Source organism: Emydura macquarii, unplaced genomic scaffold, assembly GCF_026122565.2.
Source record: "Emydura macquarii macquarii isolate MOO-44397 ecotype Brisbane River unplaced genomic scaffold, CSIRO-AGI_Emac_v2 contig_3019, whole genome shotgun sequence".
Lineage (NCBI taxonomy): Eukaryota > Metazoa > Chordata > Testudines > Chelidae > Emydura > Emydura macquarii.
The window spans coordinates 6,077,276-6,103,346 of record NW_027133156.1 but is presented as its reverse complement, the minus strand read 5'-3'; the positions used below and the strand labels follow the sequence as shown (position 1 = coordinate 6,103,346).

At 40.5% G+C, this 26,071-nt stretch overlaps 1 protein-coding gene across 3 annotated transcripts in view; it reads left to right on the top strand.

The window, feature by feature from the left end:
- The window catches only part of ANKRD6 (ankyrin repeat domain 6), a 102,362-nt gene that overhangs the window by 58,696 nt on the left and 17,595 nt on the right, over positions 1–26,071 (top strand). For 2 of the 3 annotated variants that reach the window (XM_067530024.1, XM_067530023.1), the window contains exons 3-5: positions 10,631–10,729; positions 19,924–20,022; positions 24,347–24,445. In XM_067530024.1, coding sequence (XP_067386125.1) covers positions 10,631–10,729; positions 19,924–20,022; positions 24,347–24,445 — 297 coding nt within the window. Of the gene's footprint in view, positions 1–10,630; positions 10,730–13,947; positions 14,242–19,923; positions 20,023–24,346; positions 24,446–26,071 lie in introns of those variants that run through there. The other variant, XM_067530021.1, reaches the window with a different exon arrangement.

Sequence of the window (26,071 nt, the reverse complement as noted above, 5' to 3'; positions counted from 1 at the left end):
GCTGTTAGCATTGGCGAGATGTTTGCATGCTATGAATAAAACTAAAAAACAAAATTCAATAGAGAAAAATTGCGCTGAAAGGGCCACTTTGATATTTGCTCAAAGATGTATTTATTTTTGTATTTTAGTCAGATTAGCAATTGAGTGTGTTCAGTTGAGACCATCAATTGCCACTGAAGTCAATAGGAGTTGCATGCATACAGCACTTCCACTGAAGTCAGTGAGAGTTGAGGGCACTCAGGTTCTTTTCAGGATTTATATTTAAAATATATGAGGGACAGCCCTCTGAGCCTCCCCTTTTTCTACTTCTTTGGGCTTCATTCCTGTTACTGTGGCTCGTCACTGAAATAAATGGTGCTTTCCAAGGGCTATGGTCTGGATATTCCTGCAGCTGTGCAGCAGTAATTATTGTGCTGTGCTTTTTTAAAATAAACTGTAAAATCACCTTTCCCATTTTACATTACAGTTATTATTGTGCTGCTGTGGAAATGCACATAATGATGCTGATCCTGGAAAGCAGCATTCACCACAGATGGTGAGCTGCTACCACCAGCAAAAATCATAGAGGACCTGCTGGAACAGGGTAGAGGTAGGAAGCAGTGGATCAAACAGCTTCTAAGTTCATAAGGGAAAAAAAATTCCCCTCTTTTACAGGTACATCACAAGTCAATAGCCCCATCCCTGGTCCCAGCCAACACTTACTTCTTGATGCTTAAATCTTTTCACTTGAACCTTGTAAGAATCTCTTTGTATCATTGCCCCTTTTGGCCTGAGTGTTTAGCCAATATTCAGGGCTTTGACGGGTTGTTTCTGTTAGGAGGAAAAATTGATGATGCAAGTCAGGTACTTCTGTAATTCAATCCTCTGTTTCTACAAAAATGTACTCATAGTCCTGTTTCCTTGACCACAATAGAAACAAACAGCAGCAGGCAGTTTTCTTGCTCAGAAATCCAAGTCGATCACCCCTGTAGGTCATGGTTTAGGTATATTTGTGTGGCAGTGTGGGGAAGCTCACACTGCCACTGAGTATACTTCACCTCTTCTGGGAATAAATACAAGACTCCAGCCTCCAGGACCTTCAGTCTGGCATTTTTCATGAGCTGCTTTTTGAGTTTAAAAAATCAATCTGAAATATGAGCCGTATGATCCAACAGACTGGGTCATTTAAAAAAATGATTTTACATGTATGCTGCCAAAGTTGGGGAAAAAAACAAATTAAACCTGATGCTAAGTTCTTAAATGATACTATACTGTGCCTTTCCTCCCAAGAGTTAAGGAGTACTACTGACCTTCATTTTAAATGGTCTGCCTTTTTGGCAGTTTGTGGCACAACTTTCTTTCAGAAAAGTTACTATTGGATGAACATTTTAAATTGAAATTTTATTTCTCTTTGATTAGGCACGAGTGAATTCTGTAAGTATGTTTAATTCCTGCTATGATGTAATTAGTGTTCTGTATCCACTTGTGATTGCTGTTTTTATAGCTGCAGCGTGTAGCAAGAGCTGGAGTATCATTTTAAAAGGCCTTTTTTGTTTATCTTTGTCCAACTTTGGATGCCCGGCATGTAGTAAAGGAAACCTGGCTGTGTAGGTGTCTAGAGGCATCCTATCTTGGGTGTTGCACAGTGCATGAGATGACATTGTCATTGAATAGTGAGGATACAAATATTGAACAGCGTTACGGGGCACCATCTGATCTGCTTACTGAATGAGACAGTGAACTGGCAGAAATAATAATATATGGTTTTATAATTAAAGAATGTATCCTGATCTAATGCACGTGCACCAAGGGCAAAGGGAAGGAAACACAGTGAACCCTAACTTTGGCATTTTCTGACTTGAGTGCTTTCCATAGCAACCTTAATGGTGTTCTAACATTTTTTATTTTTATTATTAATAGAAATAATTACTATTTAGCATTTGTAGCTGGGGTCATGGGTATCGTAGATGCTTCTCAGGGAGAGGAGAGACAGTCTGCCAACCCTAAGAGCTTCTAGTTTACGAGCCTAATTCTGCAAAGGCTAACTATTGAGTGTAGTACCTACTACTGTGAGTCCATTGAAGTCATGGAATTATTCTTTTTGAAGCCAGTGTGACTAATCACAGTAGTTGGGACTATGCTGTGTTGATAAGTGTTTGGTGGATGAGGCCCAGGGTTAGCCGAGACGACAATAGGGAGGTTTACTCTCTAAAGTTTTGAGGTGGCATGTTTTCACTCTTTGTATTGCAAAGAAGAGTAGTTGTCTGTCATGCCTTTCTGTTGTTGCCATTCACTGTTTGACAGAACGTCACAGTAGAAATCTGTTAAACCTAAAAATCATTCTGTTAAACTGAGGAAGACTCGCCTGAGAGGCTATCCCAGTAGGTAAGCATTCTGAGACAAAGCAAGACGGTGTGTTTGCTTTGGTGCTTCTCACAACGTAATGTATATCGTTTGATACTAGGATTCACTGGGAACAACATAACATCTTACAGAAGGTCTCATTGAATGTAATGGTGAGAATAAATGTGACAAAGGAAAAATCTGTGTAGTATTAAACACATGAGTGTGTTATTTATCTGTTATACACAAACCAGATTTGCTAGAGGCAGTGACAGCATAGTGCAGGCTATTTTGACATAGTTGCTGCAGTATCATGGGTTTATGAAGCACGTTTTTCAGGATAAAAGAGAGCATAGTTTTTCTGCAGAGCTAAGATCACATCTATAAAATTAAATTGCACAAACTTATGATTATAATAATTTGTAAAGTGAAAATTGACTGCTTTGTAGCTGACATTGATTTTTTTTTTTTTAAATCCTCAAACTAGTTGCATTATTATGACTAGCCTGTCATTGGTGGCACTTCATATATTGTGATAGTCCTAGAGCCATCAACAAGGTTTCAGCTTGAGCACACATTTTTAACAGATCTTGAAAAGAATCCACTATTATTAAGTTAGAAAGGTACCAAACTAAAAAAAAAATCCTTAGTTTTAGGAAGTTTTTGTGCTCCCCCAGTTTGAAAACGTTTTTTGTTCTTTAAAAAGAATAGATACTAAGACAATACAATCAAAAAGAAAATGAAGTTAAAAATGGGAATACAAACATTTAGGGCCTGATCCAAAGCCCACTGAGGTCAATGAGAAACTTTCTGATGACTTCAGTGGCTTCAGATGAGTCCCTTGTTGCCAACAGTGACTGGGGTTATTCTTTCCTAACAGGCTAAAAGTTTACAGTTTCTTTAAACCACTATCTGAAGAAATGTGATAAGGATTTTTGGTTTTTGTGTTCAAACTTTATTCAAATTTGGATAAAAAGATACATCTAAAAGCAGAACTGTGAATAAATGACAGTGCCAGCATAGCATAATGGCTGAAAGAAATGAAGATATGAGCACAATCATGTAAAGTAATGTCTGAATAAAGTGCATATATGCAGACAGAAACCCAGATCCTGCAATCAGTTGGGCTTCACATGGGCACCAAGTTCTCATGGAACTGATTGCAGGTTATAAGTCCAAATATAAACCTGTTTTCCCACAGCTGTACTAGTGAAACTCTGTTCTTAAATCATTAGATCACAAATGTGGATTACTGCCTTTGAAAGTTTAAAAGAAAAACATTAAAACTACCAAAGCATCTGCTGCTCACACGGAGCAACATTTTGCAACAGAAATTCATGGGGATATTTAGTACACTTGGCCAGAGCCCTGTCATCACTGAGACACAGGCAAATACATACTTTTAGGACCCCACCTTGCTGTAGAAAGAAGCGGTTTCTTTATCCAGTGCCCTCCTCTCTTCTTGGCTCTGTTGGCAATGGCAAAGTGAGTGTGTGAGCTCTCAGCTGTGTGAGAGTATTATCTCTACCCAGAGGGGTATCCGCGTTAGTCTGTATACAGCAAAAAGAACGAGAGTCTTGTAGCACCTTAAAGACTAACAAATTTCTGCGGGTATAAGCTTTCGATGGACTGCAAATCACAGATAGGAGGTATATATATACATCCAAGGGTAAGAAACATAACAATGGGGAGGGCAAGTGCTAACAAAGTCAATTCAGTTAGGGTAGATGAGGCCTATTCACAACCATTGATTAGAAGGTGAGACTGTGTGAACAGTGACAATTACTTCTTGTCATGAGATAACCATTCCAAGTCCCTATTCAGACCCAGTTTGATTGTGTCAAGTTTGCATATGAGTTCCAGCTCTGCAGTTTCTCGCTGAAGTCTGTTTTTGAAGTTTTTTTGTTGAAGTATGGCAACTTTCAAGTCACCTACAGAGTGTCCTGGGAGATTGAAGTGCTCTCCTACTGGTTTATGGATGTTACCTTTTTTTATGTCTGATTTGTGTCCATTTATTTTATTTTTTTGCGTAGTGGCAGTCCAGTTTTGCCAATGTACATGACAGAGGGGCATTGCTGGCACATGATGATGGCATATATTACATTAGTAGATGTGCAGGTGAATGAGCTCCTTATGGTGTGGCTGATGTGGTTAGGACCAGTGATGGTGTCATTAGAGTCGATGTGCGGGCAGAGTTGGCAATGGGGTTTGTTGCAGGGATAGGTTCCTGGGTTAGTGTTCTTGTTGTATGGTGTACGGTTGCTGGTGAGTATTTGCTTCAGGTTGGGAGACTGTCTGTAAGCAAGGATAGGCCTGCCTCCCTAGGATAGGTTGTAGATCCTTAATGATGTGTTGGAGAGATTTTAGTTGGGGGCTGTAGGTGATGGCCAGTGGTGTTCTGTTGTTTTCTTTGTTGGGTCTGTCCTGTAGTAGGTGACTTCTGGATACCCGTCTGGCTCTGTCAATTTGTTTCTTTACCTCCCCAGGTGGGTACTGTAGTTTTAAGAATGTTTTATAGAGATCCTGTAGGTGTTTGTCTCTGGCTGAGGGATCGGAGCAAATCCAGTTGTATCTTAGGGCTTGGCCTTAGACAATGGATTGTGTAATGTGTCCATTACACGATGAAAGCTGGAGGCATGAAGATACGTATTGCGGTCAGTTGGTTTTCGGTATAGGGTCGTATCAATGTGACCATCCTTTATTTGTATTGTAGTGTCCAGGAAGTGGATTTCTTGTGTGGACTGGTCCAGGCTGAGGTTGATGGTGGGGTGGAAATTATTGAAAACCTGGTGGAATTCTTTGAGGGACTCTTTCCCGTGGGTCCAGACGATGAAAATGTTATCAATGTAGCGTAGGTAAAGAAGAGGTGCTTGGGGACGAGTTTCGAGGAAGAGTTTCCATTTCATGCATCTGACAAAGTGGGTTGCAGCCCACGAAAGCTTACGCCCACAGAAATTTGTTAGTCTTTAAAGTGCTACAAGACTCTCGTCGTTTTATCTCTACCCAGTCATCCACTGGTGCAGATTTGTGTGCAGACAGAAGGTCACAACACCACTCGCTTGAGTGAAGTTCTTTCAGTTCGTGTGCAAAGCTGCATGGGTTTAAAATATATTTAACCCCCGCCCAATGAATCTGGGCCCTAGGCATCTGTCTAGGGGCTAATCTGGCCCTGCCCTAGGCCTTGCAGATGCTGCACTGACATGAGTCTCAATGCAGGAGCTCCAGTGTATTCTGTCAATAAATCAGCAGCTAAGGAGGATTTACATGATTTGTGGGCCCACTGAGGCAACAATTCAGGTCTGAATAAAAGTCCCTACCAACATATTGATATAACTGACTATTTTACTGGTTCATTAATCTAAGTTGTAAAAGTCCCCAGTTCATATCTGCATAGTAAACCATGACACCTCCAAAGGAACCAGTACAGTTTACTGTATTAAGCCAGAATTAGTAATCGGATTTGAAAACTCTCTCCCTCAGTATCTTTCTTTCTTTCTCTGTAGTGTATAAAATATTTGGGAGCTGTTAAAAGCTATTTGGTCAGTGATCTGCATATTAAAAAGCCTGTGTCTGTTTTCAGTCACCTCCATGATAACAGCCCACTTTGCAGTGAGCAGCTGTGAAAAGTGGTTGTTAGCCTGTGCTTCCACCCTCACTAGCACCCGTAGAAGCATTCACACAAGACCTTCTATGGTGTCAGAGTGGAGGATGGTGAATGATGCTGGAGGAGGGAGGACACACTATTATCAAAGGGGAGACATCCTCTTTCCCCAAGTAAAAAAGGCAAAAATACAAATCTGTACTACATGAGATTGTGTTCTCAGTCCCCACTATTACAGCTGGCACTCTAATGCCACCATTCTGGCTTGGAATCGTAGAAGACGAGAACAGTACCATGTAAGCACACCTGTGTTGCTGCCAAGGCCTGCAGCCACATCATGGACCTTTTATCAGGTGAATAGAGCTGGATACCTCTCGCTCCAAAGTCTGTCAGCACTGATGACACAAGTGACTTCACTGTGGTTTTTTTGTTTTGTTTTGTTTTGTTTTTTCACATAGTCCCAGGCTCCGTTGGCCCAAGGAGCATGAGCTTGATATCTGGACCTAAACTCAGTTTTCTTAGTTCTCCATTGCTAGACTGCCCAACTCTCCTCTGCACCTCCAGTTTTGATACCATTGGGTATAAAAAGGAAAGACAATTGCCAGCTTTCAAAATTTTACCATGAGACTCATATCATCTGGTATTTTCCTTAAAGCCTTGGGTGCTGGAGTCATGTGGAAACACTAGAATTTCTGCTTTCATTTAAAAAAAAAAAAAAAAAAAAGTTTCTTGCCCATACAGTTGCAGAGATAAGTTTGGAAACACAACCCCTAACAATTCAAAAGCCATAATGCAAATAAAAAGAACTCCAAATTTATTATTTTTAAACCTTACAATTTTTTAGCCAATCTCATGAGTTTTGGGGGCCTGACACATGACATTTGAATGTTAGGGAGTGGCAATACAATGCACAAAATTATGTGGTAAGTATTGTACATTAGTGACACAGATGAGCCAAAGCAAGGACATTTTAAGTTGTCCTGAAGTTGATTCCTTAGCCCTAGATCATGAAGCACATGAATATTGTTGCATTTAGTTGTTCAAAAGATTGGAGTAAAATTGTCACCAAACCTTTGTTTTCACCCTCCTGCCAATAGGAGCCTGGCCTTCCCTGTCAACCAAACAAAACATCTCCCTCTTCCTATCTCCCAGCGTTGCAACAAGCCTCCCCTAGCAGGCCCTGCAGGCCAACAACCAACCGTAAGCTATCCACTTGCTTCCTCTCATCTGCCAGCCCTGCCTGCCTGGTGTTACATTGCTAACTGGCTCCAGGCCAGCTTTTCCGTGTTTGTGGCTTCAGTTCCTGACATGAATTGTCTTACCCCTTAGTTGCTGCCTGAGGAAGGAGTAAGGAACTGGTAGGCAAGGGGAGGTAAGTCAGGAATACAGACAGGAAGAAGAGGATGCAGGATGTTGCTGGCGGGGGAGACAGGATAAATCAGGAGTAGATGTTCCACATACTTCAGAAAAGCCCCAGACAGATACAGACAGACAGACTTACTGCCCCAAGAGTTGTGATTTGTTCCACCTCCCAGCAGCCAGAAACCCCCTCTCCCTTTCCAGCATTGTACCCAGCAACTGTGGCCACTTCCAAACAGTAAGAAACTGAAAAAGAGGTAAAAACCTGAGACCAAATTCATCCCCAATAAAGTCAGTGGAGTTATACCAGAGAGAAATGTGGTCCCTAGGGATTAGCTAGTATCCTAAAGACCAGTACATTTTTTGGGGCCACTATATTTTATGTGCCTCATCAGTGAATGATGCAGCAGGTACTCTAATATGTCACAGTACATGTGCACAATGGACAGTTTAACAATGCATGTCCCCCATCATGTGAATTTTCTGAGTTGTATTTGTATGTTTCACAGCCTTCATATAACCCCTAGGGGGCGTGTGTGTGTGCACACACCTTTGCAGGTAGGTAGGTCAGTATAGGTATGCTGAGTGAGGAAAACGATCCAAGGGGTAAACATCTTCTCGTATTAAAATACCGTAAATGCTTTATCTCCCTTTCAGAGTGTAATTTTAACAAAATACCTTTGGCTGCACCCCAGCATTTTTTCACTAGTTGGAGATGGCTATCTTATCAGAAAGTTTCCCCACTGAACATATTCACATAGTTAACCCTGCTCTCCCTTTAAAGTTGTGAGCTGCTTAAAGCAGGCCTTTTTTCTGCTCCCTGCACAGATTACAATAAACTGTTGTTGTGATATATCAGTAACTTACTGGGAAGTGAGACAACCTGATTATGTGATTTCTTTATTGTAATTAAGTAATGTTGAAAGTCAGAACCTATAAGCCTAAACTTGTTTGAATCCATATTCATAATCTAAGTGTTCAGTTCATGCCCCAGAATCATTTGTCAATCTGGCCTTTTTTTTATGTTGCCTAGGGATTCATTTCTTTTGCTATTAAGTTACCTGAAACTGATACCAAGTCCTGGATCTCCTCCAAGCTGTAATAAAAGGAAATGTACTCCATGCAGTTGGGCCAGCCATTACTTTACCAATCATGATAAAGGCCATCGTTAAATCAGGTTGGACTTGTAAAAGCAGCAGGTTATTCGTTGTTTAAACAAAGCTACAACTTTTTGTTTGTGAGGATTTTTTTTAATCTCTGAGAGTGTGACCTTTTGTTTTGGTTGTTCAGTTTGTCTATGCAACTTTACTTCTTCCTCAGGTGTTTTCACAAGCAGACTGTGAAAGCAGAAATCAAGCTATGTGCAGAGCTTCAGAAACCTGAAACCAACATTTACTGGATGGGAATGAGTCATTCACTTTTATTTGGGAAAAAATACCAGAGAAAACATTTGCAGAAATATTTGAATTCTGGAGTGGGTATGAATGTTTCTTTCATCTGAGTTTAAAAAAAAGAGAAATAATAACAATTAACTAGCAGGTTACATCTTTGAAGTACCATATAATCATTAACTAATTAATTAGCTACTGGGATCTCCCTCCAGTAGTTCTGTGGGAAAGGAGGGTTTCAACTTTTTCTCATTACATGGAGGCTGAGTTTCCCAGGTCTTCGCCACCTACTTAGGAGCATAGAAGTCATACCAGACCAGAGGTACAGGACCTAGCACAATGGGGCTGGGGTCCATGACTAGGGCTCCTAGGCACTATGGCTTATTCATTCCCAATTACTGAAGGCCAGCAGCAGTCACTCAACTTTTAAGGTATGCACTTTTTCTGTTGCTGGATTTACCAGTGCAGTTTAATCTTCTCAGACAAAGTAAAATAAACCTGATGGATTCCTGAAAAAAAAATACTATCCAGGCAAGGACAATTAAAACATCAGTTTGTACTTATTAACTACTGGGATGGCTTTTGGGTGGAGGAATTGTGATTATTGGTGGAAGAGTGGGCAATCTACTAGATAATTGGGTTCTTAATTACCTGTCTTAAGTAACTGTGAAGAAATAAAAGTTATATTGGACAGTCTTTCAACATTCTTGTTTTATAATTTCTTAAGATCTTTCACTTACACCTCACATTCCTGAAACTAATTATTTTACTTATACTCAAACTAAATTAAAAAATATCAGCATAAAAGGAATTATTAGGGCTACAATTTTAGCAAACATCCTTATTTTCCTTCTTTATTGTACTGACTAATTTCTTAATGTCTGGTTACACTTTGCACTTTCTTTTTAAACACATAGCCTAATGCCTTCCTTGGGAGCAGCAGCTGCTCCCGGTTTTTTTGTAGTGTTCTCATTTTAAAGTCTTGTCAAATGATAATCCAGTTGAGCGCAATTAAAACTGAACAATGTTCCTCTCTTGTCATTTTACTGTAGACTTTTATAACCCACTTGCGGGGCGAAGCTATTTTCCTAATTAAACAATCTAATTTTAAAGTCAGCTCTTACTTTCCTTCTCTCCCACTCTCAAAACTGTACATCATTTGTACATCTTGCTAATTAAAATTTTCCTATTCCTTTATATCCATCAGGGACCTGTCCTCAGCTGAACTGTAATTGTTTTCTAATGAATACTATGTTAAATACTGATTATATGGGCTACGGATTAGTAATGTAGTAAAATAACTGATATCTGAAAGATTGAGACATTTGTTCCCAGTTTATAGGCAGAAAGGCATCGGCTATCATCTATGTTAACTCAAGTCTCTTGTTGTGACATGTCTGTCATTCTTTCAATGGGGAGATGCTGACTTAAACATGAGTCTTCTAATGCTTATTTCTACTGCAAGATTATACCACTGTCTTATAGCACATTTACCATAATGTTTTTGGAAGAGCGTTGAGGTGAGTTAATAGTGGAATTGAAAGTGGTCAATGGTCCTCTTGCAGAAAGGACAGAAGCAAAAAACTGATTAAGTTCTACTGTAGAAATGTAATGCAGAGCTGGATCAGAGTTTGTGAGAAACAGAGCTTCTCACAAAAAAGTTTACTGTAGACTTGCATTACTGCAACAAAGTGTTGTCACAAGTGCTGGTGCCAATAAACCCAACTGCTGCAGAAAGCAGCAGGGAAAGGAGGCAGCTGCAACACCACACAAAATAAGGGAAATCCTGTTATAAAATGAACATGTCGTTGTAGTACTTTACAGCTTTAAGCAGGAGGCTTTGCAGAGAGAGATGTGGATGGACCAATATGAAGAAAAGAGATGCCTGGGGTAAGGTTTTGGTGAATACTATGTATTAACCAGTGGTCTATAAAAATCAGTATTTTCTCTTAATTCACAGCATGGCCGGACTCCTCTGCATCTTGCTGCCTACAAAGGGCATCTCCATGTCATCCAGATTTTGCTGAAGGCAGGCTGTGACCTGGACATTCAGGATGATGTAAGTAGATGCAACTATCCTTACATCGAGGGGCCTGCTCTTCCAATCAGTAATTCAGTTTCTGAACAGAGCTAGAGTTTTGCTTCCTAAAGATGGAGTCAAATTAGAACAGAATCAGTCTCCCATATTTTCTGACTTTGAAGCATAACAAGTAAAACTGTATCAGAGTCATAGTAAAATTAGTGTTTTAGATGAGTAGCTTGGTCCTTATTTTCAAGCGGTAGCAGAGCATTAAAAGCTGCCTTTTTACTCCAGGCCTGAGTGAGTGGCAATAGGGGGTGTTGCCTGCCATTTGATACAGAAGTGGAAATACGAGCTCATTGAAACATTTTACATGATATAATCTGCCAAGAATGTTTGCAACAGAGAGGACTTGATAATGCAGGAGACGTTCTTCTCCGGAGAGCGTAGAAAAATGAGCAATTGGCCTGAAAAGTACTGTACAGTACCACAGCAAATTGGCTACCTGTGTAATGCTTGCAGTTAACAGACTATAATTTTGCCTCTAATTTCTTCTGTGGTACTCCAACTCAGGATAGGAGTAATGAGCCTGCTCTCAGGAGTCTTAACATTGGGTAAAGACCCACTCAATCGATCCAGAAGTTGACGCTGGTAAACCACCCCCTCAAGTGGCGTAGCACTGCATCGACGGAAACACAGTTCCCGTTGGCGCAGTGCAGTGAAGACGCTGCACAGAAGGGAAGCACAGCAGTCGACGGGAGTTACGGAAGCTCCTGTGCATAGTTTGCGTAACTCCTGTCGACTGCCGCCGAATCGCCAGGTAAGTGTAGACCAGGGCATTGTTACTTATGTCTCTGCCCTGGTCTACACTTACCTGGAGATTCGGCGGCAGTCGACAGGAGTTATGCAAACTACGCAGAGTAGCTTGCGTAACTCACGTCGACTGCTCTGCTTCCCTTCTTTGCGCTGTCTACACTGCGCTGTGCCGTTCCCGTTGACGCAGCGCTACATGAGGGGGTGGTTTACCAGCGTCGACTTCCTGATCGATTGAGCGGGTCTACACTGACCGCTCAATCGATCCAGAAAGATCGATCTGGTGGCGGCGAGCCGTCAGTATAGACATGACCTCTGACAGAACAGGTTTGTACTGTAAACGCTGCATTGGCGATGCTACACTGTTGTAGCGCTTCGATGTAGATGCTCTAAGCTGATGGGAGAAAGCTCTCCCGTCAGCTTAATTACTCCACCTCTGTGAGTGGCAGTAGCTATGTCAGCAGGAGACGCTCACCTGCCAACATAGCGCTGTCTAGATGGAGGGTTACGGTTGGTATAACCACGTTGCTCAAGGCTGTGGATTTTTCACATCCCTGAGTGATGTAGTTACACTGAAGTAGGTGTGGAATGTAGACCTGGCCTGAATGATGTCAGAGTAGTTGCACTATTCAGGTCCTCTCACAAGACTGACCAGCTAGACTGTGTGCTATGGTGCTTAGAATGCAGGACTAGGCATAAGGGCCAGATTTTTAAATGTACGGTATTAGATGCCTGAATATGCAGATGGGCACCTAAGTGTGATTTTTTTTCAAAAGCACCTAGATGCCTAACTCCCATTGGGTGCTTTTGAAAACCTCCCTGAGCACCTATCTGGATCTTTAAGTGCCTAAATATCTTGAAAAATCTCACCCTAGGACAGCTGGGTTCTATTACCAGCTGTCACTGACACTGAAACTTAGGCTGGTCTCTGGCAGGCTTGTAACCTTGATTTTCGTGCAGCCGCTCTTACATTAAGGGATTTGCTCTTGAGTTAGTAATTCCATTTCCTAACCTCTCATTGCTTCAGTTTACCTGTCTGTAAAATAGGGCTAATGACCTGCTTTACAGATGTATTGGGAGGCTCGATTAATTCATATTTGTCAAGCGTTTTCAGATCCTCCCCATGAAGGGTGATGTACACAGTACAGAGTATTGTTGTTATAACAATATTACAGAAAGTATATAAGTACAGTCAGCTTTCCTGAGAAGTAAGGTAACTACTCTGAGAATCCAGGTTGTGCCAATAATTTTTTTACCAAGTGGAATTTTTTTGTGGTGGGAGGGAAGAGGGGAAAGACACTGAACTATTTTCTCGGTAGGACTGGCATTTTTTTAATGCTGTTATCACAAAATCTCTGCTCTTTGTATACTTAACATTGCATTCTGAAGAAACTGATAAAGCAGGTAGTAAGCTGGAAAAATTGTAATTCTGAACTTATCATTACATCAATCAGAGTTAGTCTTACTCTGCAGATGTATTCAGTTCATAAGACTCTCATTCACTTTTCCTGTAACTTTCTTCAAGTCCTTGTTAACCACAGTGTGATACTGTACCAAGCAATGCAACTGATTTTAACAACAAACTAGAAATGTGGTTATGATGTAAAAGCTACGTTTATAGAATTGATTGCTACTTTTGGATCCCCTGTATAGTACTGGATATCGCCTCTGGATATAATGAGAGCACCAACAATTGTTGCTCATTCTGAGGGGTGGTGCTTAGGTTTGTTTGTGATGGAAAAGACAGAAGGAGAATAACACTCTTAACTTGGGGATTGCCACAAGACTGCTTGAGAGGAAGCGTGCTAGCTAAAATATGTCTGCTTTACTTTCATATGGTAAAAAAAGCCTCCCGCCTATAAATTCTCTTAGTATAATTCATTTTTGCACACTTTTTACTTACACCCACACAGAGATATTTCTATTGGGTTTTTTTAGCATATAACCCATTCATTATGCCTCAGGCTACTGTTACTGTGCCTCAGAAACTGAGGAAGAAACCCTTTATTCTCTTGGCATTGATGGATTTCAGCATCAAATATATTGTCAATTAACATATCCATTTCATTAATATTATTCATAAATATACAGTTAGATCCAGATTTTTAAATTACACAAAATGGAATAATCTGATATTTTAAAAAGAAATGATTTAGGTGTCTAATTTTCAATTTTTATGCAGAATTATTGTGATTACACGTGCAAATTATCCTCCTGCAACTTTAAGAATCTGATCCATTCTATTCCAGGGAGAATCCAATAACAAAATTTTAATTTTGAGCTGAATATAGCTAATGCATAAATGCAAGATTAACTTTTCATCTGCCAGATGGCGAATAGAAGTGGATAATTCTAAATGTTGTGGCGCGTTTAAAATATTAACTTCATGTTCTGCAGATGAAGTTCTTTAAAACACTGTAAGAGACATGAGAATTAGTTGAAGAATGACCTCCAGTGGCCTGGAGTGGGATTATTATGAATTGCAACCTGTGGAAACCAGCTCTTTAGAGTACGCAACTCCGGGAGCTAATTCTTTCCTTCTCCCTGCCAATCCTGCAAACTCTTATTGGAATGCTAATGCAATCTCTGATTGGTCAATGAGTATTCATACAGCACATACCTCAGAAATAGTCAAGGAGAAAGTTGCCCTGGTGAAAGGAATCAAGGAAGAAAAAGATGAGAAAAACCAGAGGAGAAAGGCTAGAAAGGAACCTAGAAGATCAGAAAGAGAGAAGGAGGTTAGAAATCTTGTGCATCAATCTTGCCTTGAGCTTCCCTCTGACATGGCTGCATGTAACATCTTGAATTGGCAATAAGGCATGTTAGTGTTCCTAAAAAGGTGCATGGTTGCATGGCTGGATTTATTCTGGATGCTTTGCATAAGATTATCTACCCCTCATTTGGCATCCTACTAAAAGATTTCTGACTATCTCAATGTCATTAAAAAAAAATCAAACTTTATTTCTGGGAGTCCCATATGAAAATTTAAGTTGACGACACTAAGAAAATTCAGAACCAATGGACCATCACCCAGAGTTTAAAATTATTTCAACCAAAATGTAAATATGCAAAGTGCCTTCTGTAGTTCCCAAAACTGACTTTTTAATTTCCTTTAGTTATGTTTATACTTTCTTATCTTGATAATTTCTGCTAGCCTTTTATCTCCTATTGTTCAAGAATACAATGCTTATTATTGTGTATTCATGATGATTGTCTCTGTTTAGTAAAGGAGAAAGGAATAGCAAGTTCATAACAAATGCTTGGAAGCCCTGAATGGGGGATGCAACTACTTTAGAGAATTAAAATACTCATGTTATTATGAGTATCATACTCTTATTGATATAGTTTTCTGTATTTTAAACCTTATGATTTTAATTAGTAACATGCTAAAGAAACATATTGCTCTTCATTCTTTGATTTCAAAGGTTAAAACTTCCTAACTGCGGGCTAGCAATTTTGTCTCAGAACTGAAGGTGATTATCTTGCTATTGATTTTTTTAATTCAACACTCCCATGGCAGGATAATTTGTTTACAACAAATAATTTGACCCACTCTAGCAGTGAATGGTGTAAACAGCAAGATAGAGTGGGAGGAGACAACAAGTGAGATTGGAAGGAGAATCCAATCTTTCATTCTTAAATGAGATGATAGCATTGATGGAGGCAGTCGAGAAGAGAATGTGACTGCTGGGGTGCTGGAAGATAGAGGAAGAAGTAAAGTGCTTTGGGTGATTAGCCCCAGAGGAATTCACAAACTAGGTGCGCTCCCTTGCCTATCTTGCCTTCAGGGTCCAGTCTGGTAGCTGTGCTCTGAGCAAGGGTTGTTGCCTTTAGCCCAGTGGTTGTAGCACTCACCCAGGATGTGGGAGACCGTGGTTTAAAACCCACCTCTGCTGGATGGAGCAGAGACTTGAATTTGGGTCTCCCACCTTCCCAGGCTTGCTCAGCTTCTCCTGTTTGGAAATGTTCCACTATATATAAATACTTAATTATTCATTGTGGGGGGGAGGGGAAGAGAGAGAATTGACTCTATAGCCCACTGGTTAGAGCACTCCCACGGGAGGTAGGAGATGCAGGTTCAAGGCCCCTTCGCCAGTGAATATTTAATTAGTTATACAAAGTGGAATAGTTTCAACAGAAGAGCCAGACAGACACATGTCCCAGGATACCCCATATCCCAGTGGTTAGGGCACTCTCCTTGAAGTGGCGAGACCCAAGTTCAAGAATGGGGATTTGAATCTGGCTCTCCCACATCCTGGATGAGTGTTCTAGCCAGTGGACTAAAGGTCATAAGGAGTGTACTGCCTCCTCCTCACTTTCTCATGAAAAACCACTAACCTGGTTTAGGTGCTGAACTCCAGGAGAGGATTCATGGTTGGGAATCCTAAGTGGAAACAAATACCTCCCCCTAGGTTAACTCCCTTTGAGGAACGTGGTTTAGGTCACACCCCTGTCCCTGGCATTTCCTGTTGTCTAGCTTATGTGGCTCCTTCTCAGCATGCTGGCTGCTGCGAATTCCGTTCTTAGGTGCCTAAGTCTCCTTGTGCGTTGTATAGGGAGTCTGGGTCCCAAACTCAAGGTTATGAATTCCACTTGGTGACAAGATGCCTAAAAGTTAGGCCATGTCTATGCTACAGCAGCACAGCTATAGGACTGCATCCGTGCTACTGTAACACTGTAATGTAGATATTCCTACATTGACAGAAGAGGTTTCTCCATCAGTGTAGTTAATTCACCTCTCCGAGAGGCAGTAGCTAGGTTGACGGAAGAATTCTTTCTTTGACCTAACTGCACCTACAGTGGAGCTTAGATTGACCTAACTATGTCACACACAGCATGAATTTTTTCACAGCCCTGAGCAATGTAGATAGATCCATCTAATTTTTAGTGTAGACCAGGCCTTCGGTGATGCAACGCTCAGCAACACTTAAGTACCTTTGTGAATCTACAACGAGAGTTCTGTGGCACTTTAAAGACTAACAAATTTAATTTTAGCAGGCATAAGCTTTCTTGAGGCTCAGCTCACTTCATCAGATGCAGAGGTGAACATCTGCATCTGACGAAGTGAGCTGAGCCTCACGAAACCTTATGCCTGCTAAAATTAAATTTGTTAGTCTTTAAAGTGCCACAGAACTCTCGTTGTTTTTGCTGTATACAGACTAACATGGCTACCCCTCTGGAACCCTTCTTTGTGAATCTAGCTCCCAAGTGCTTCAGTTCAGACAAATCTGCACTCCATTGTGGTAAAAGTCATATTTGTACAACAGCACTGTAGTTCTCTTTTTTCATTTTTACTGATCTTGTAGTCTGCAAACTGCAAGTCACAAGTCACTTACAAACAAGATCATAAAGTGTTTGCTTCAGATTTCTACACTTAATTGATTGTCTGGGAAATCAATATGCACTATTGGTATTGTTTTTCTTCCAATCTCCAGAACAGGATCCTGTAATGCATTCTAACTGTTAAAGGTAGGGCTCTGTGAAGTGCTGTTATTTTTTTAATAAAAGGAAACAATAGGCAATGTGAAAAATGTAAATGCAGAAAGAGAAATAAGAGTCAGTGATTACACAACCTTGAAAGCTGAGACTGCACTGGCAGAGAGAAGCTGGTGTGCAAAATAAAGCAACCAAACAAAAATTTGCAGTTTACTACATAAAGGCATCCTGATATTAGCTCTATCCTTAAAGACAAAATAGTTTCACTAGAATTCTACTAATGGGGAGAAAGGCAGGTGTAATGTATGTATTCAGTACAGTATACATCTCTGAGGTGCTTGATAACTCGAGGAGAAAAGTCTCAGATGAAATCAAGGATCCTGCCAATGACTGAGAATTTTTAAATAAAATTATAGCCCTTTTGTGCTTTTGAGTGGAGTATGATTAGAGTCAAAGCAGTAACACAGTTGAATTCAAATCTGAGCTGACATGGCACTTACATTTCTGTGATCCAGCCTTCAACCCTTTCACAGTGAGCACTCTGTGGTTGGAGAATGCTCTCATTACACAGTGACAACATGGGCAAGCTGGCCCATGTTGCACATTGGCAGAGTGGGGTGCTTGGAGAATGGCTTGGTCCCAAGTAGAATCAGCTGTTGCACCGGTGGAAAAAGTCAGGCTATCTAATTTTCAGCTACTTGTTTCTTTTAATTACAGTGGAATGTTCGCAGGAGTAGCTGTCATCTCCCAAATTAAATGTCTGTTTAATTAACTGCATTAATTAATTAACTGTTTTAATTGGGTCAGGATAGAAACAACAACAAAAAAATGTAACAACAAAAATGAATCAAGTTAGCACAATGAGAGGGCCCTTCTTTAAAGCTACCTGGGTCCACTCCATTCTTGTCTCCCATTTGAACTCTGTCACGCAGAATGTTCCAGACCTTTAAGATCCAGTAACCATACATATAGTCACCACAGTTCTTGCAGCTCCCTATACCACAGGCAAATGCCTTTTGCTGTATATTTTATTACAGTGTCTTTCACAGTTTTGCCCTTGCAAAAGTGTAATATGGCAATAGTAAATAGGTGGAGTTCTTTCCATTTTAATGCTAGGATAAACTGGTCTGTGCATGGTTCATACTACATTAATATGCTGCATTAGCAATATCTGTGGCAGCATAGAATGCTGTGACATAGTTGAATTCTCTGATAGACTTTATGGCCAGAAGGGACCATCATGATAATCTAGTCTGACCTCCTGCACGTTGCAGGCCAAAGAACCTCACCCACCCACTCCTGTAATAGACCGTTAACCTCTGACTGAGTAACTGAAGTCCTCAGATCTTGATTTAAAGACGTCAAGTTACAAAGGAGCCACCATTTGCTCTAGTTCAAACCAGCAAGTGACCCGTGCCCCATACTGCAAAGGAAGGTGAAAACTCCCAGGGACTCTGCCAGTCTGACCTGAGGAAAATTCCTTCCTGATCCCAAATATGGTGATCAGTTAGACCTTGAGCATATGGTTGCTGCATAATAATAGTTGTCAATAAGTACATGACCTATAAAATTGTAATGAGATATTGTCTCTTAACATTATTTCAGTTTAGGGGTTTTTGATTACTTCTTTTTATTTATGCTTTAATTTAAAGAAAAAATGGGGATTGTTCAGACAGTTTTTTAAATATATATTTTACCCTGTGTTGAAAACTCTTGCAATGCTTGATGTTTTTCTTAAGGCTCCAACTCCTGGGGCCATGTAAATATATGAGACACTCAGCTTTCGTGTAAAAAAAAAAAAATTCTAGCTTTCCTGGCAGTGGAGAAAAACTTGAAAACATGAGTCCTAAAGGCAAAAAAACCAGAAAACAAATAAAATTAACACAAGGTGGTATTTTAAAAATTAGCCTAATAATTTTAAGCCAATTTCATGATTTATTGGGGCATTTTTGAATGGGGTTGGCAATACTGATTCTACCCATAGAAATTAATAATGTCTTTAATCTCACAAAAAAAAAACAGCCCTCTTAAGAGCAATTTATACTTCACCTGCCAGTTGACAAGGACCCTCAATATGGAAGCAAACTATCCAATTATATCAGTTATCTGGATCTAAATACTTGCACTTAAGTATGACAAAAGCATGGTAATCATCAGTTTTTAGTGTTTTATTAAAGTGTGTCATTATCTGGTTATTGGTTGTATCAGACAAGTCATTTTTGTGATTATTACTTCTATTGTCTCCCAACTTCCTCCATTCCACATTTCTTCTGCTCATGTGTTTTGGCAAACATCATCTAGGTGAGATGGACTGTACAGGATTCCCAGTCTGGGACATGAAAGGCTATGGTAATCAGAGCCAGGTTTCCTGTATGGTACTGTGGAACCTCTTCTCTCTCACTCTGTGGCTGAGATAATAGAATTTATTTCAGCACCACAGACTCAAAATAGCTGCAGAGAATGAAAAAACAAACACACACCAAGATAAGATCTTGGAAGACCAATGTACTGAGATGCAAGAGACCTTAATTCTATGCCTTTTTCTGCCCTACAGATATGGTTGGCCCATGGAAATATGGAGCCAAAATTATTGTATTAGACAGGCTATCTACTAGTGCTGTAATAATTTTAAAACTAGATGCTAAGTAGCCCCAGTACTGTATCTGGGCTAGTCGTCTTGTGAGATGTATAATAATCCGCTGCAGGTGTTTTCAGGAATAAAAGGTAGTAAAGTGTTGGTCTGCAATAGTCTAAAGTTAAACCATATAATGATTCCATTACTCTGGGAAACCTTAAGGATTGTAGTTTATTGGTATTGCTTTCAACAGTAGCCTGTATTTGAATGGTATGTGTGATGTAAATATACGTGTTGTATATGGAATATGTGTATGATGTCTGTATAAACTATGTGTGTGTGTATATTCATGTGGATTCAAAATTAGGTGGAACAGGCACTGATTCAAATTAATTGCCTCTTTTTACAGGGCGATCAGACAGCCTTGCATCGGGCTACTGTTGTAGGAAACACAGATGTAATAGCAACTCTCATTCAAGAGGGGTGCGCTTTGGACAGACAAGACAAGGTAACGAGAAGACCTGTTGGATAATAACTGCACTAGACTGTAATATTAGCATCCTCTGGAATAAAGAGTCAGAGTTTTGAATTTAATAGGAATTATGCTGATAAGAAGCCCCATTTTCTTTGAAAATATACTCCTGTTTTACTTACGTTTGACATAAGTTGCTCATCTCTGAGCCAGGCGTCTGACTTTCTCCTCGTGATATTGATTGTTGGCAGTAGGATAAAGACCACAGGCAACAAAGGAAACATACTGGGAGTCAGCCAGCTAATGAAGCAGTGCATAGTGCTACTAAGAGAACTTAGTCCAGTGAAGGCTGAGCAGTGCTGTTTGTTAAGCAAAGATATGAACTGAATATCTGTGAAGGAACCATGTCTGTACCTCCATAGAGTGAAAAAACAGCATTAGTTAGTCAAAAAAATAATTTCTTTGTCATTTGCAACTGGAAGTGATTTACCTGATACAGTCAGAGATGCTGCTGCCTAGCTAAGTAATATGTATATGGCCATGGACTTGTTGTTTGGCAACATAATGTACCACTACCCGGTCAGGTTGACTCCCAGTATATTTCTGGGCTGATCAGCTAGAGCATCAAGTTAAATAGTACCGTGTGTGCAATGATACATAGGGTAGTGCTGTCATATTGATTCTCTAGGAGGTGCTTTACATTGTAGAGAAAACGTGAGCTATGCATGAAAGCTCATATTCTACTTCAGACTTTATTTAATCCACCTTTTAGATAAAGCTACTAATACAAGTAAATATCAACTGTCTGAACCCCTCCCACACACACCCCACACACACTTTCCCTGGTTGGCTCAGAAACTGAGTCCCAGGCTGTATGTTTTTGAGGGAGACACCCAAAACTATAAAGCAAAAGTCTTCCATGAGGTTTGCTTTACTAGCAACCCCTATGAGGTTTCGGGAGGATCTTCTTCCCAGCCCTTGAACTTCTTTGGTGTCTCTGCAGACCCAGCACCAAAATGAAAGAAAAAAGTCTGATAGGATCCTTACCCCTCTCTCGGGTGGTATTTAGGTACCATTTTCAGATATTATTGTTTGCCTTCAGTCCTGTGGCACAAATATATGTGGCCTGGTGAGAATTCATTGCATTTCTCAGCTATGCACAGTGTAAACAAACCCATTGCAATGTACATATGGGGAAGGAATGCAAGTCAAAATAAGGAAAGAACAGGATAAAGAGTATTTAGACAAATTCGATGTATTCAAGTCAGTAAGGCCTGGTGAAATTCATCCTAGAGCAGAGTTTCTGAACCTTTTAAGTAGCAAGTACCCCCTAACTTCTGAAAATTTTAATAAGTACCCCAACACTCAATTTTCCACGGGATTTTATATTTACAGACTAATGTGAGCCATATGTTGGAAGAAGGGCTGAGTATACAAGACTGTGATATGACAGATGTCAGATCTAGTGTGGGTAGGGTTACCACCTTTACACCAGCAGTGCACTATTCAAGTATGTATCTGGGCTAGAGGTGATGTTGGCCAAAGCTAAGAGGCTTTGAGCAGCATGCTAATGCTGGGGAATATAAAGTGCAGTGCCAAATTTTTTGCCATAGATTTGAGAGGAGGAAGGGGTAAGAGAGAGACAAGGAAGGAGGGCGAGAGAGAGAGGAAAAGAGGGTATCTGGTAAAATCTGGGGTTGTCATAGTTATCAATTTCACTGCTCTAGCTGAGCAGTGAAATTGACAAGTTTTCTGGGCACTGGGCTTTGAGCCAGGGAGGGGGCTGCCACCTGGGCAAGTTACAGGCGGTTGCTGCCTAGCTGCCGGCCCGGGAGGTGGGCGACTGCCACCCAATCCGAGCTGGGGCAGAGGAAGTTTCCAGAGATGTGGGCAGGCGGTTGTTGCCCGTCTTCAGGCCGGGGCACTGGAGGTTGTCTCTTGGCTTGGAGCTGGGGCATGGGTGACTGCCGTCCAGCTGCGAGCCCAGCTCATGAGACAGAGGAGGCTGCCGCCAGGCTCCCACTTGGGAGCTGGGACCCAGCAGGAAGCCGGGGGCTGCTGCCTGCCTTCCCCGGAAGCTGGAGGCTGCTGCCTGCCTCCCAGCTTGGAGCTGGGACCTGGCAGGAAGTGGGCAGCTGCCACCGCGTCCCCCAAGAGCCGGCAGCTGCTGCTCACTTCTCAGCTGGGACCGGGTGGGAAGCAGGCAGCTGCCGCCTGGTTTCCCCAGAAGTCAGCAGCTGCCGCCTGCCTCCCCTTCACTCTGTTTTTCCCCAGGTACCCCCTGCCTTGTCTCGTGTACCCCTGGAGGTACACGTACCACAGGTTGAGAAACTGTGTCCTAGATTTCTTAAGGAACTAGCTGAGGCAATCTCGGAACCATTAGAGATTATCTTTGAGAACCCATGGAGGACATCTGAGGTCCCAGAGGACTGGAGAAGGGCAAACATAGCACCTATCATTAAAAAGAGGAACAAAGAAGACACAGTGAATTACAAACCAGTCAACCTAATTTTGATACCTGGAAAGATACTGGAACAAATTATTAATCAATCAATTTGAAAGCACCTAGAGGATAATAGGGTTATAAGGAATAGCCAGCATGGATTTGTCATGAACAAATAATGACAAACCAACCTAATTTCCTTCTTTGATGGGGTTACTGGCCTGGTGAATGGGCTGGAGGGAGTAGATGTGATATATCTTGATTTTAGTCAGGCTTTTGACCCAGTCTCGCTTGACATTCTCATAAGCAAACTAGGGAAATGTGGTCTAGATGAAATTACTATAATGTGGATGCACAACTGGTTGAAAGATTGTATTGAAAGAGTAGTTACCAGTGGTTTGCTGTCAAAGTGGGAGAGTGTATCTATTGGGGTTCCACAGTACTGTGTCCAGTACTCGTCAATATTTTCATTAATGACTTGGATAATGGAATGGAGAGTGTGCTTATAAAATTTGCAGATAACATCAAGCTGGGAGGGGTTGCAAGCACTTTGGAGGACAGGATTAGAATTCAAAACAACCTTGACAAATTGGAGAATTTGTCTGAATTCAACGAGATGAAATTAAATAAAGACAAGTGCAAAGTACTACACTTAGAAATGAAAAACCAAGTGCACAACTTCAAAATGGGGAATAACTGGCTAGGCAGCAGCACTGCTGAAAAAGACCTGAGGATGATAGTGGATCACAATTTGAATATGAATCAACAGTGTGATGCAGTTGCCAAAAAGGTTAATATAATTCTCGGGTGTATTAACAGGAGTGTCATTTGTATGTAAGACATGGGAGGTAATAGTTCTATTCTACTCAGCACTGGTGAGGCCTCACCTGGAGTAGAGTGTCAAATTCTGTGTGCCACACTTTAAGAAGGATGTGGACAAATTGGAGGAAGTCCAGAGGAGAACAAGAAAAGTTATAAAAGATTTAGAATACCTGATCTATTAGTAAAGGTTAAAAAAACTGGGCATGTTTTTTTGAGAAAAGAAGATCGGGGGTGAGGGGGCGGGGACCTGATAACAATCTTCAGAAGTGTTAAGGGCTGGTATAGAGATGATGGTGATCAGTTATTCTTGATTTTCACTGAAGGTAGGACAAGAACTAATGGACTTAATCTGGAGCAAAGGAGAATTAGGTTAGATATTAAGAAAAATGTAACAACTACAAGAGTAGTTAAGTTCTGGAATAGGCTTCCATGGGAGGTTGTAGAATTTCCATCATTAGGGGTTTTTAAGAACAGATTGCACAAACACCTGTCCGGGGATGGTCTAGATTTACTTGATCCTGTCTCGGCGCAGGGGGTTGAACTAAATAACCTCTCAAGGTCCCTTCCAGCCCTACATTGCTATGATTCTATATAAACACCACCAAAGACATCAATTAAACCACACTGTATGGTACTCCATGTAGAATCCTGTGGCATTTTGTTCCAAATACAGGTCACTAACATTTGAGCTAAAGGACAATTCTTGATTAGCTGTCACTAGCTTTAGGATTTATAGTCTTTCTGGGACAGCCACTAGAAGACAAGTCAGTCACAAAGATATGAACAAGTCTAATTCCAACTAATGGAAAGCAATGGATTACATAGTGCACACGTGTCAGAATAATGTTATTCTTGGTTAGGAACTGAGGGGTTGGTGAAGTAGAGAAAGGGAGGGTTGAAGGTAGGAAGGATGCCCATGGAAGTTATTTTAGCCTAGGTTTAGCCTGCATATGCCTACCCCCAAACAGAATTAGATAGCAAGAAAAGGGAAATGATTTTTAATGTCCAAACAGGGATACAGCATTTTGAATGTAACATTCCTGTGTATGTGGACACAACACCCTAAACTGCTGCTCTTGTGTGTGTGCTCTTCAGGATGGGAATACAGCGCTTCATGAAGCATGTTGGCATGGATTCAGTCAGTCCGCCAAACTGCTTGTTAAAGCAGGAGCTAATGTTCTTGCCAGAAACAAGGTGAGATGCATGTAGAAAGAGCTTTCAGTTCTGATGTAAAATGGCTGTTTCTCTTTGGTGGTGATTTCTGGTAATGGCATTTCTCAACAGGTGGTGGTCCGTTTCAAGTAGGATTTCCCATTCTCTTTGAATTAATTATGCCTAGATGACTCCATCACAAACATTAGGAAATATTGTATTTTGACAGCTGATACAGGAGAAGTTCAGTAATACTTTGACTGATACATTAATTATGGCTGAAGCACAGTGGAATTCTTATGGAAACCTCTATGGTGTCCTAATTTATATTGAGTGGTTTCATTGTGATGGGCATGATTAAAATGAATATTAATTGAACTAACAGGGAAATAACATTAAAATCCAATTTATCGGAAATTACACAGCCACATGAATGCATAAATCACAAAAGAAGAAAAAAAGTATATCTTTTGTTATATCTTTCCTGTTAATGTACTAGGATTGAGTCTTGTTAAGAACTTGTGAGGAACTTCAACTGTCTCTCTTTTTGTATTATATCATCTTGTTAGCAATTCACAAAGGAGAACTGAAAAAAAAACTCACAAGGAGTTTTATGACTTATCAGAATTGCAAACAAGATATTCTGTAACACAAAAACCGGGTATCAAATGAGGATGGTAAAATCACATTGTAAATCAGTGCAATAAGCCATGAAATAAACAGTTTTACTAAGATCAAAATGAAATATCCAGGGGAGATTTTTCTCCCACTCACTAGTCAAAAGGTTAATGGAATAATCTGAAAACCAGCCAGGGGCAATATACCATATATGCTAAACTAGGGTTTGGAATATCCAGCCAGCTGAGCAGTCAGATTGCATGGACATCACAAGGTGGTGTTGCTCGCAAAAGGAATTTAGATAATAATTACTTTATCTTGGACAATTTTTTTTAAAGTGATGTACAATGTAAGTAAACACGTCTATTAAACTATGGAATGAGCCAACAATTCAAAAGAACTACAGTCTGTAAAACTAAACTGTACCATGAATACAAACAACAAGAGAAAAGAAAAGAGAAGAAAGGAGACATGGATACAAAAATAAGTCTGAGTAAAACTACATACTATCTTGACAAAGGACAGGAACAGCCCGCACATGCAATCAGACTGTTCATGGTTACCTTGTAATCTGTAAACAAAATTGTTTTGTGATGTTTCCTTGATTTATAGCATCCCTTCTTTTATATAAGGCTTTGAGTTTGATTTCCAGATGCTCATATTTAAGTATATTAGACATTCTTTAGATAACTCATATAGTTACAAATCTCAGGCAATAGTATCTAACTCCCCCCAGCTTAGTGTCTTTGGCCTTGCTGAGGGTGCAACCTTTTCCAATATCCAGAATCAGGAACATGTGAGTATGTGTGTTATAGTTCTATTAACAATGTAAGACTTGCTACTCTGTTTACTTGGGTGCCCTGTGCATTAGCAGATTTTAACTAAAAGGAGCTGTGGATGCTGCATAAACTGCCAGACGTTCTGAGAGGGGCCCTCTCTTAAAAAGTGTGTGAATACAGTAGATTGGCAGAGCCATGCTGGTTAAAATCCAAAGGGTAGCATGTCAGTGTTCAAACATGCATGCTCCCTGCTGCTGCTTTCAATGACAAT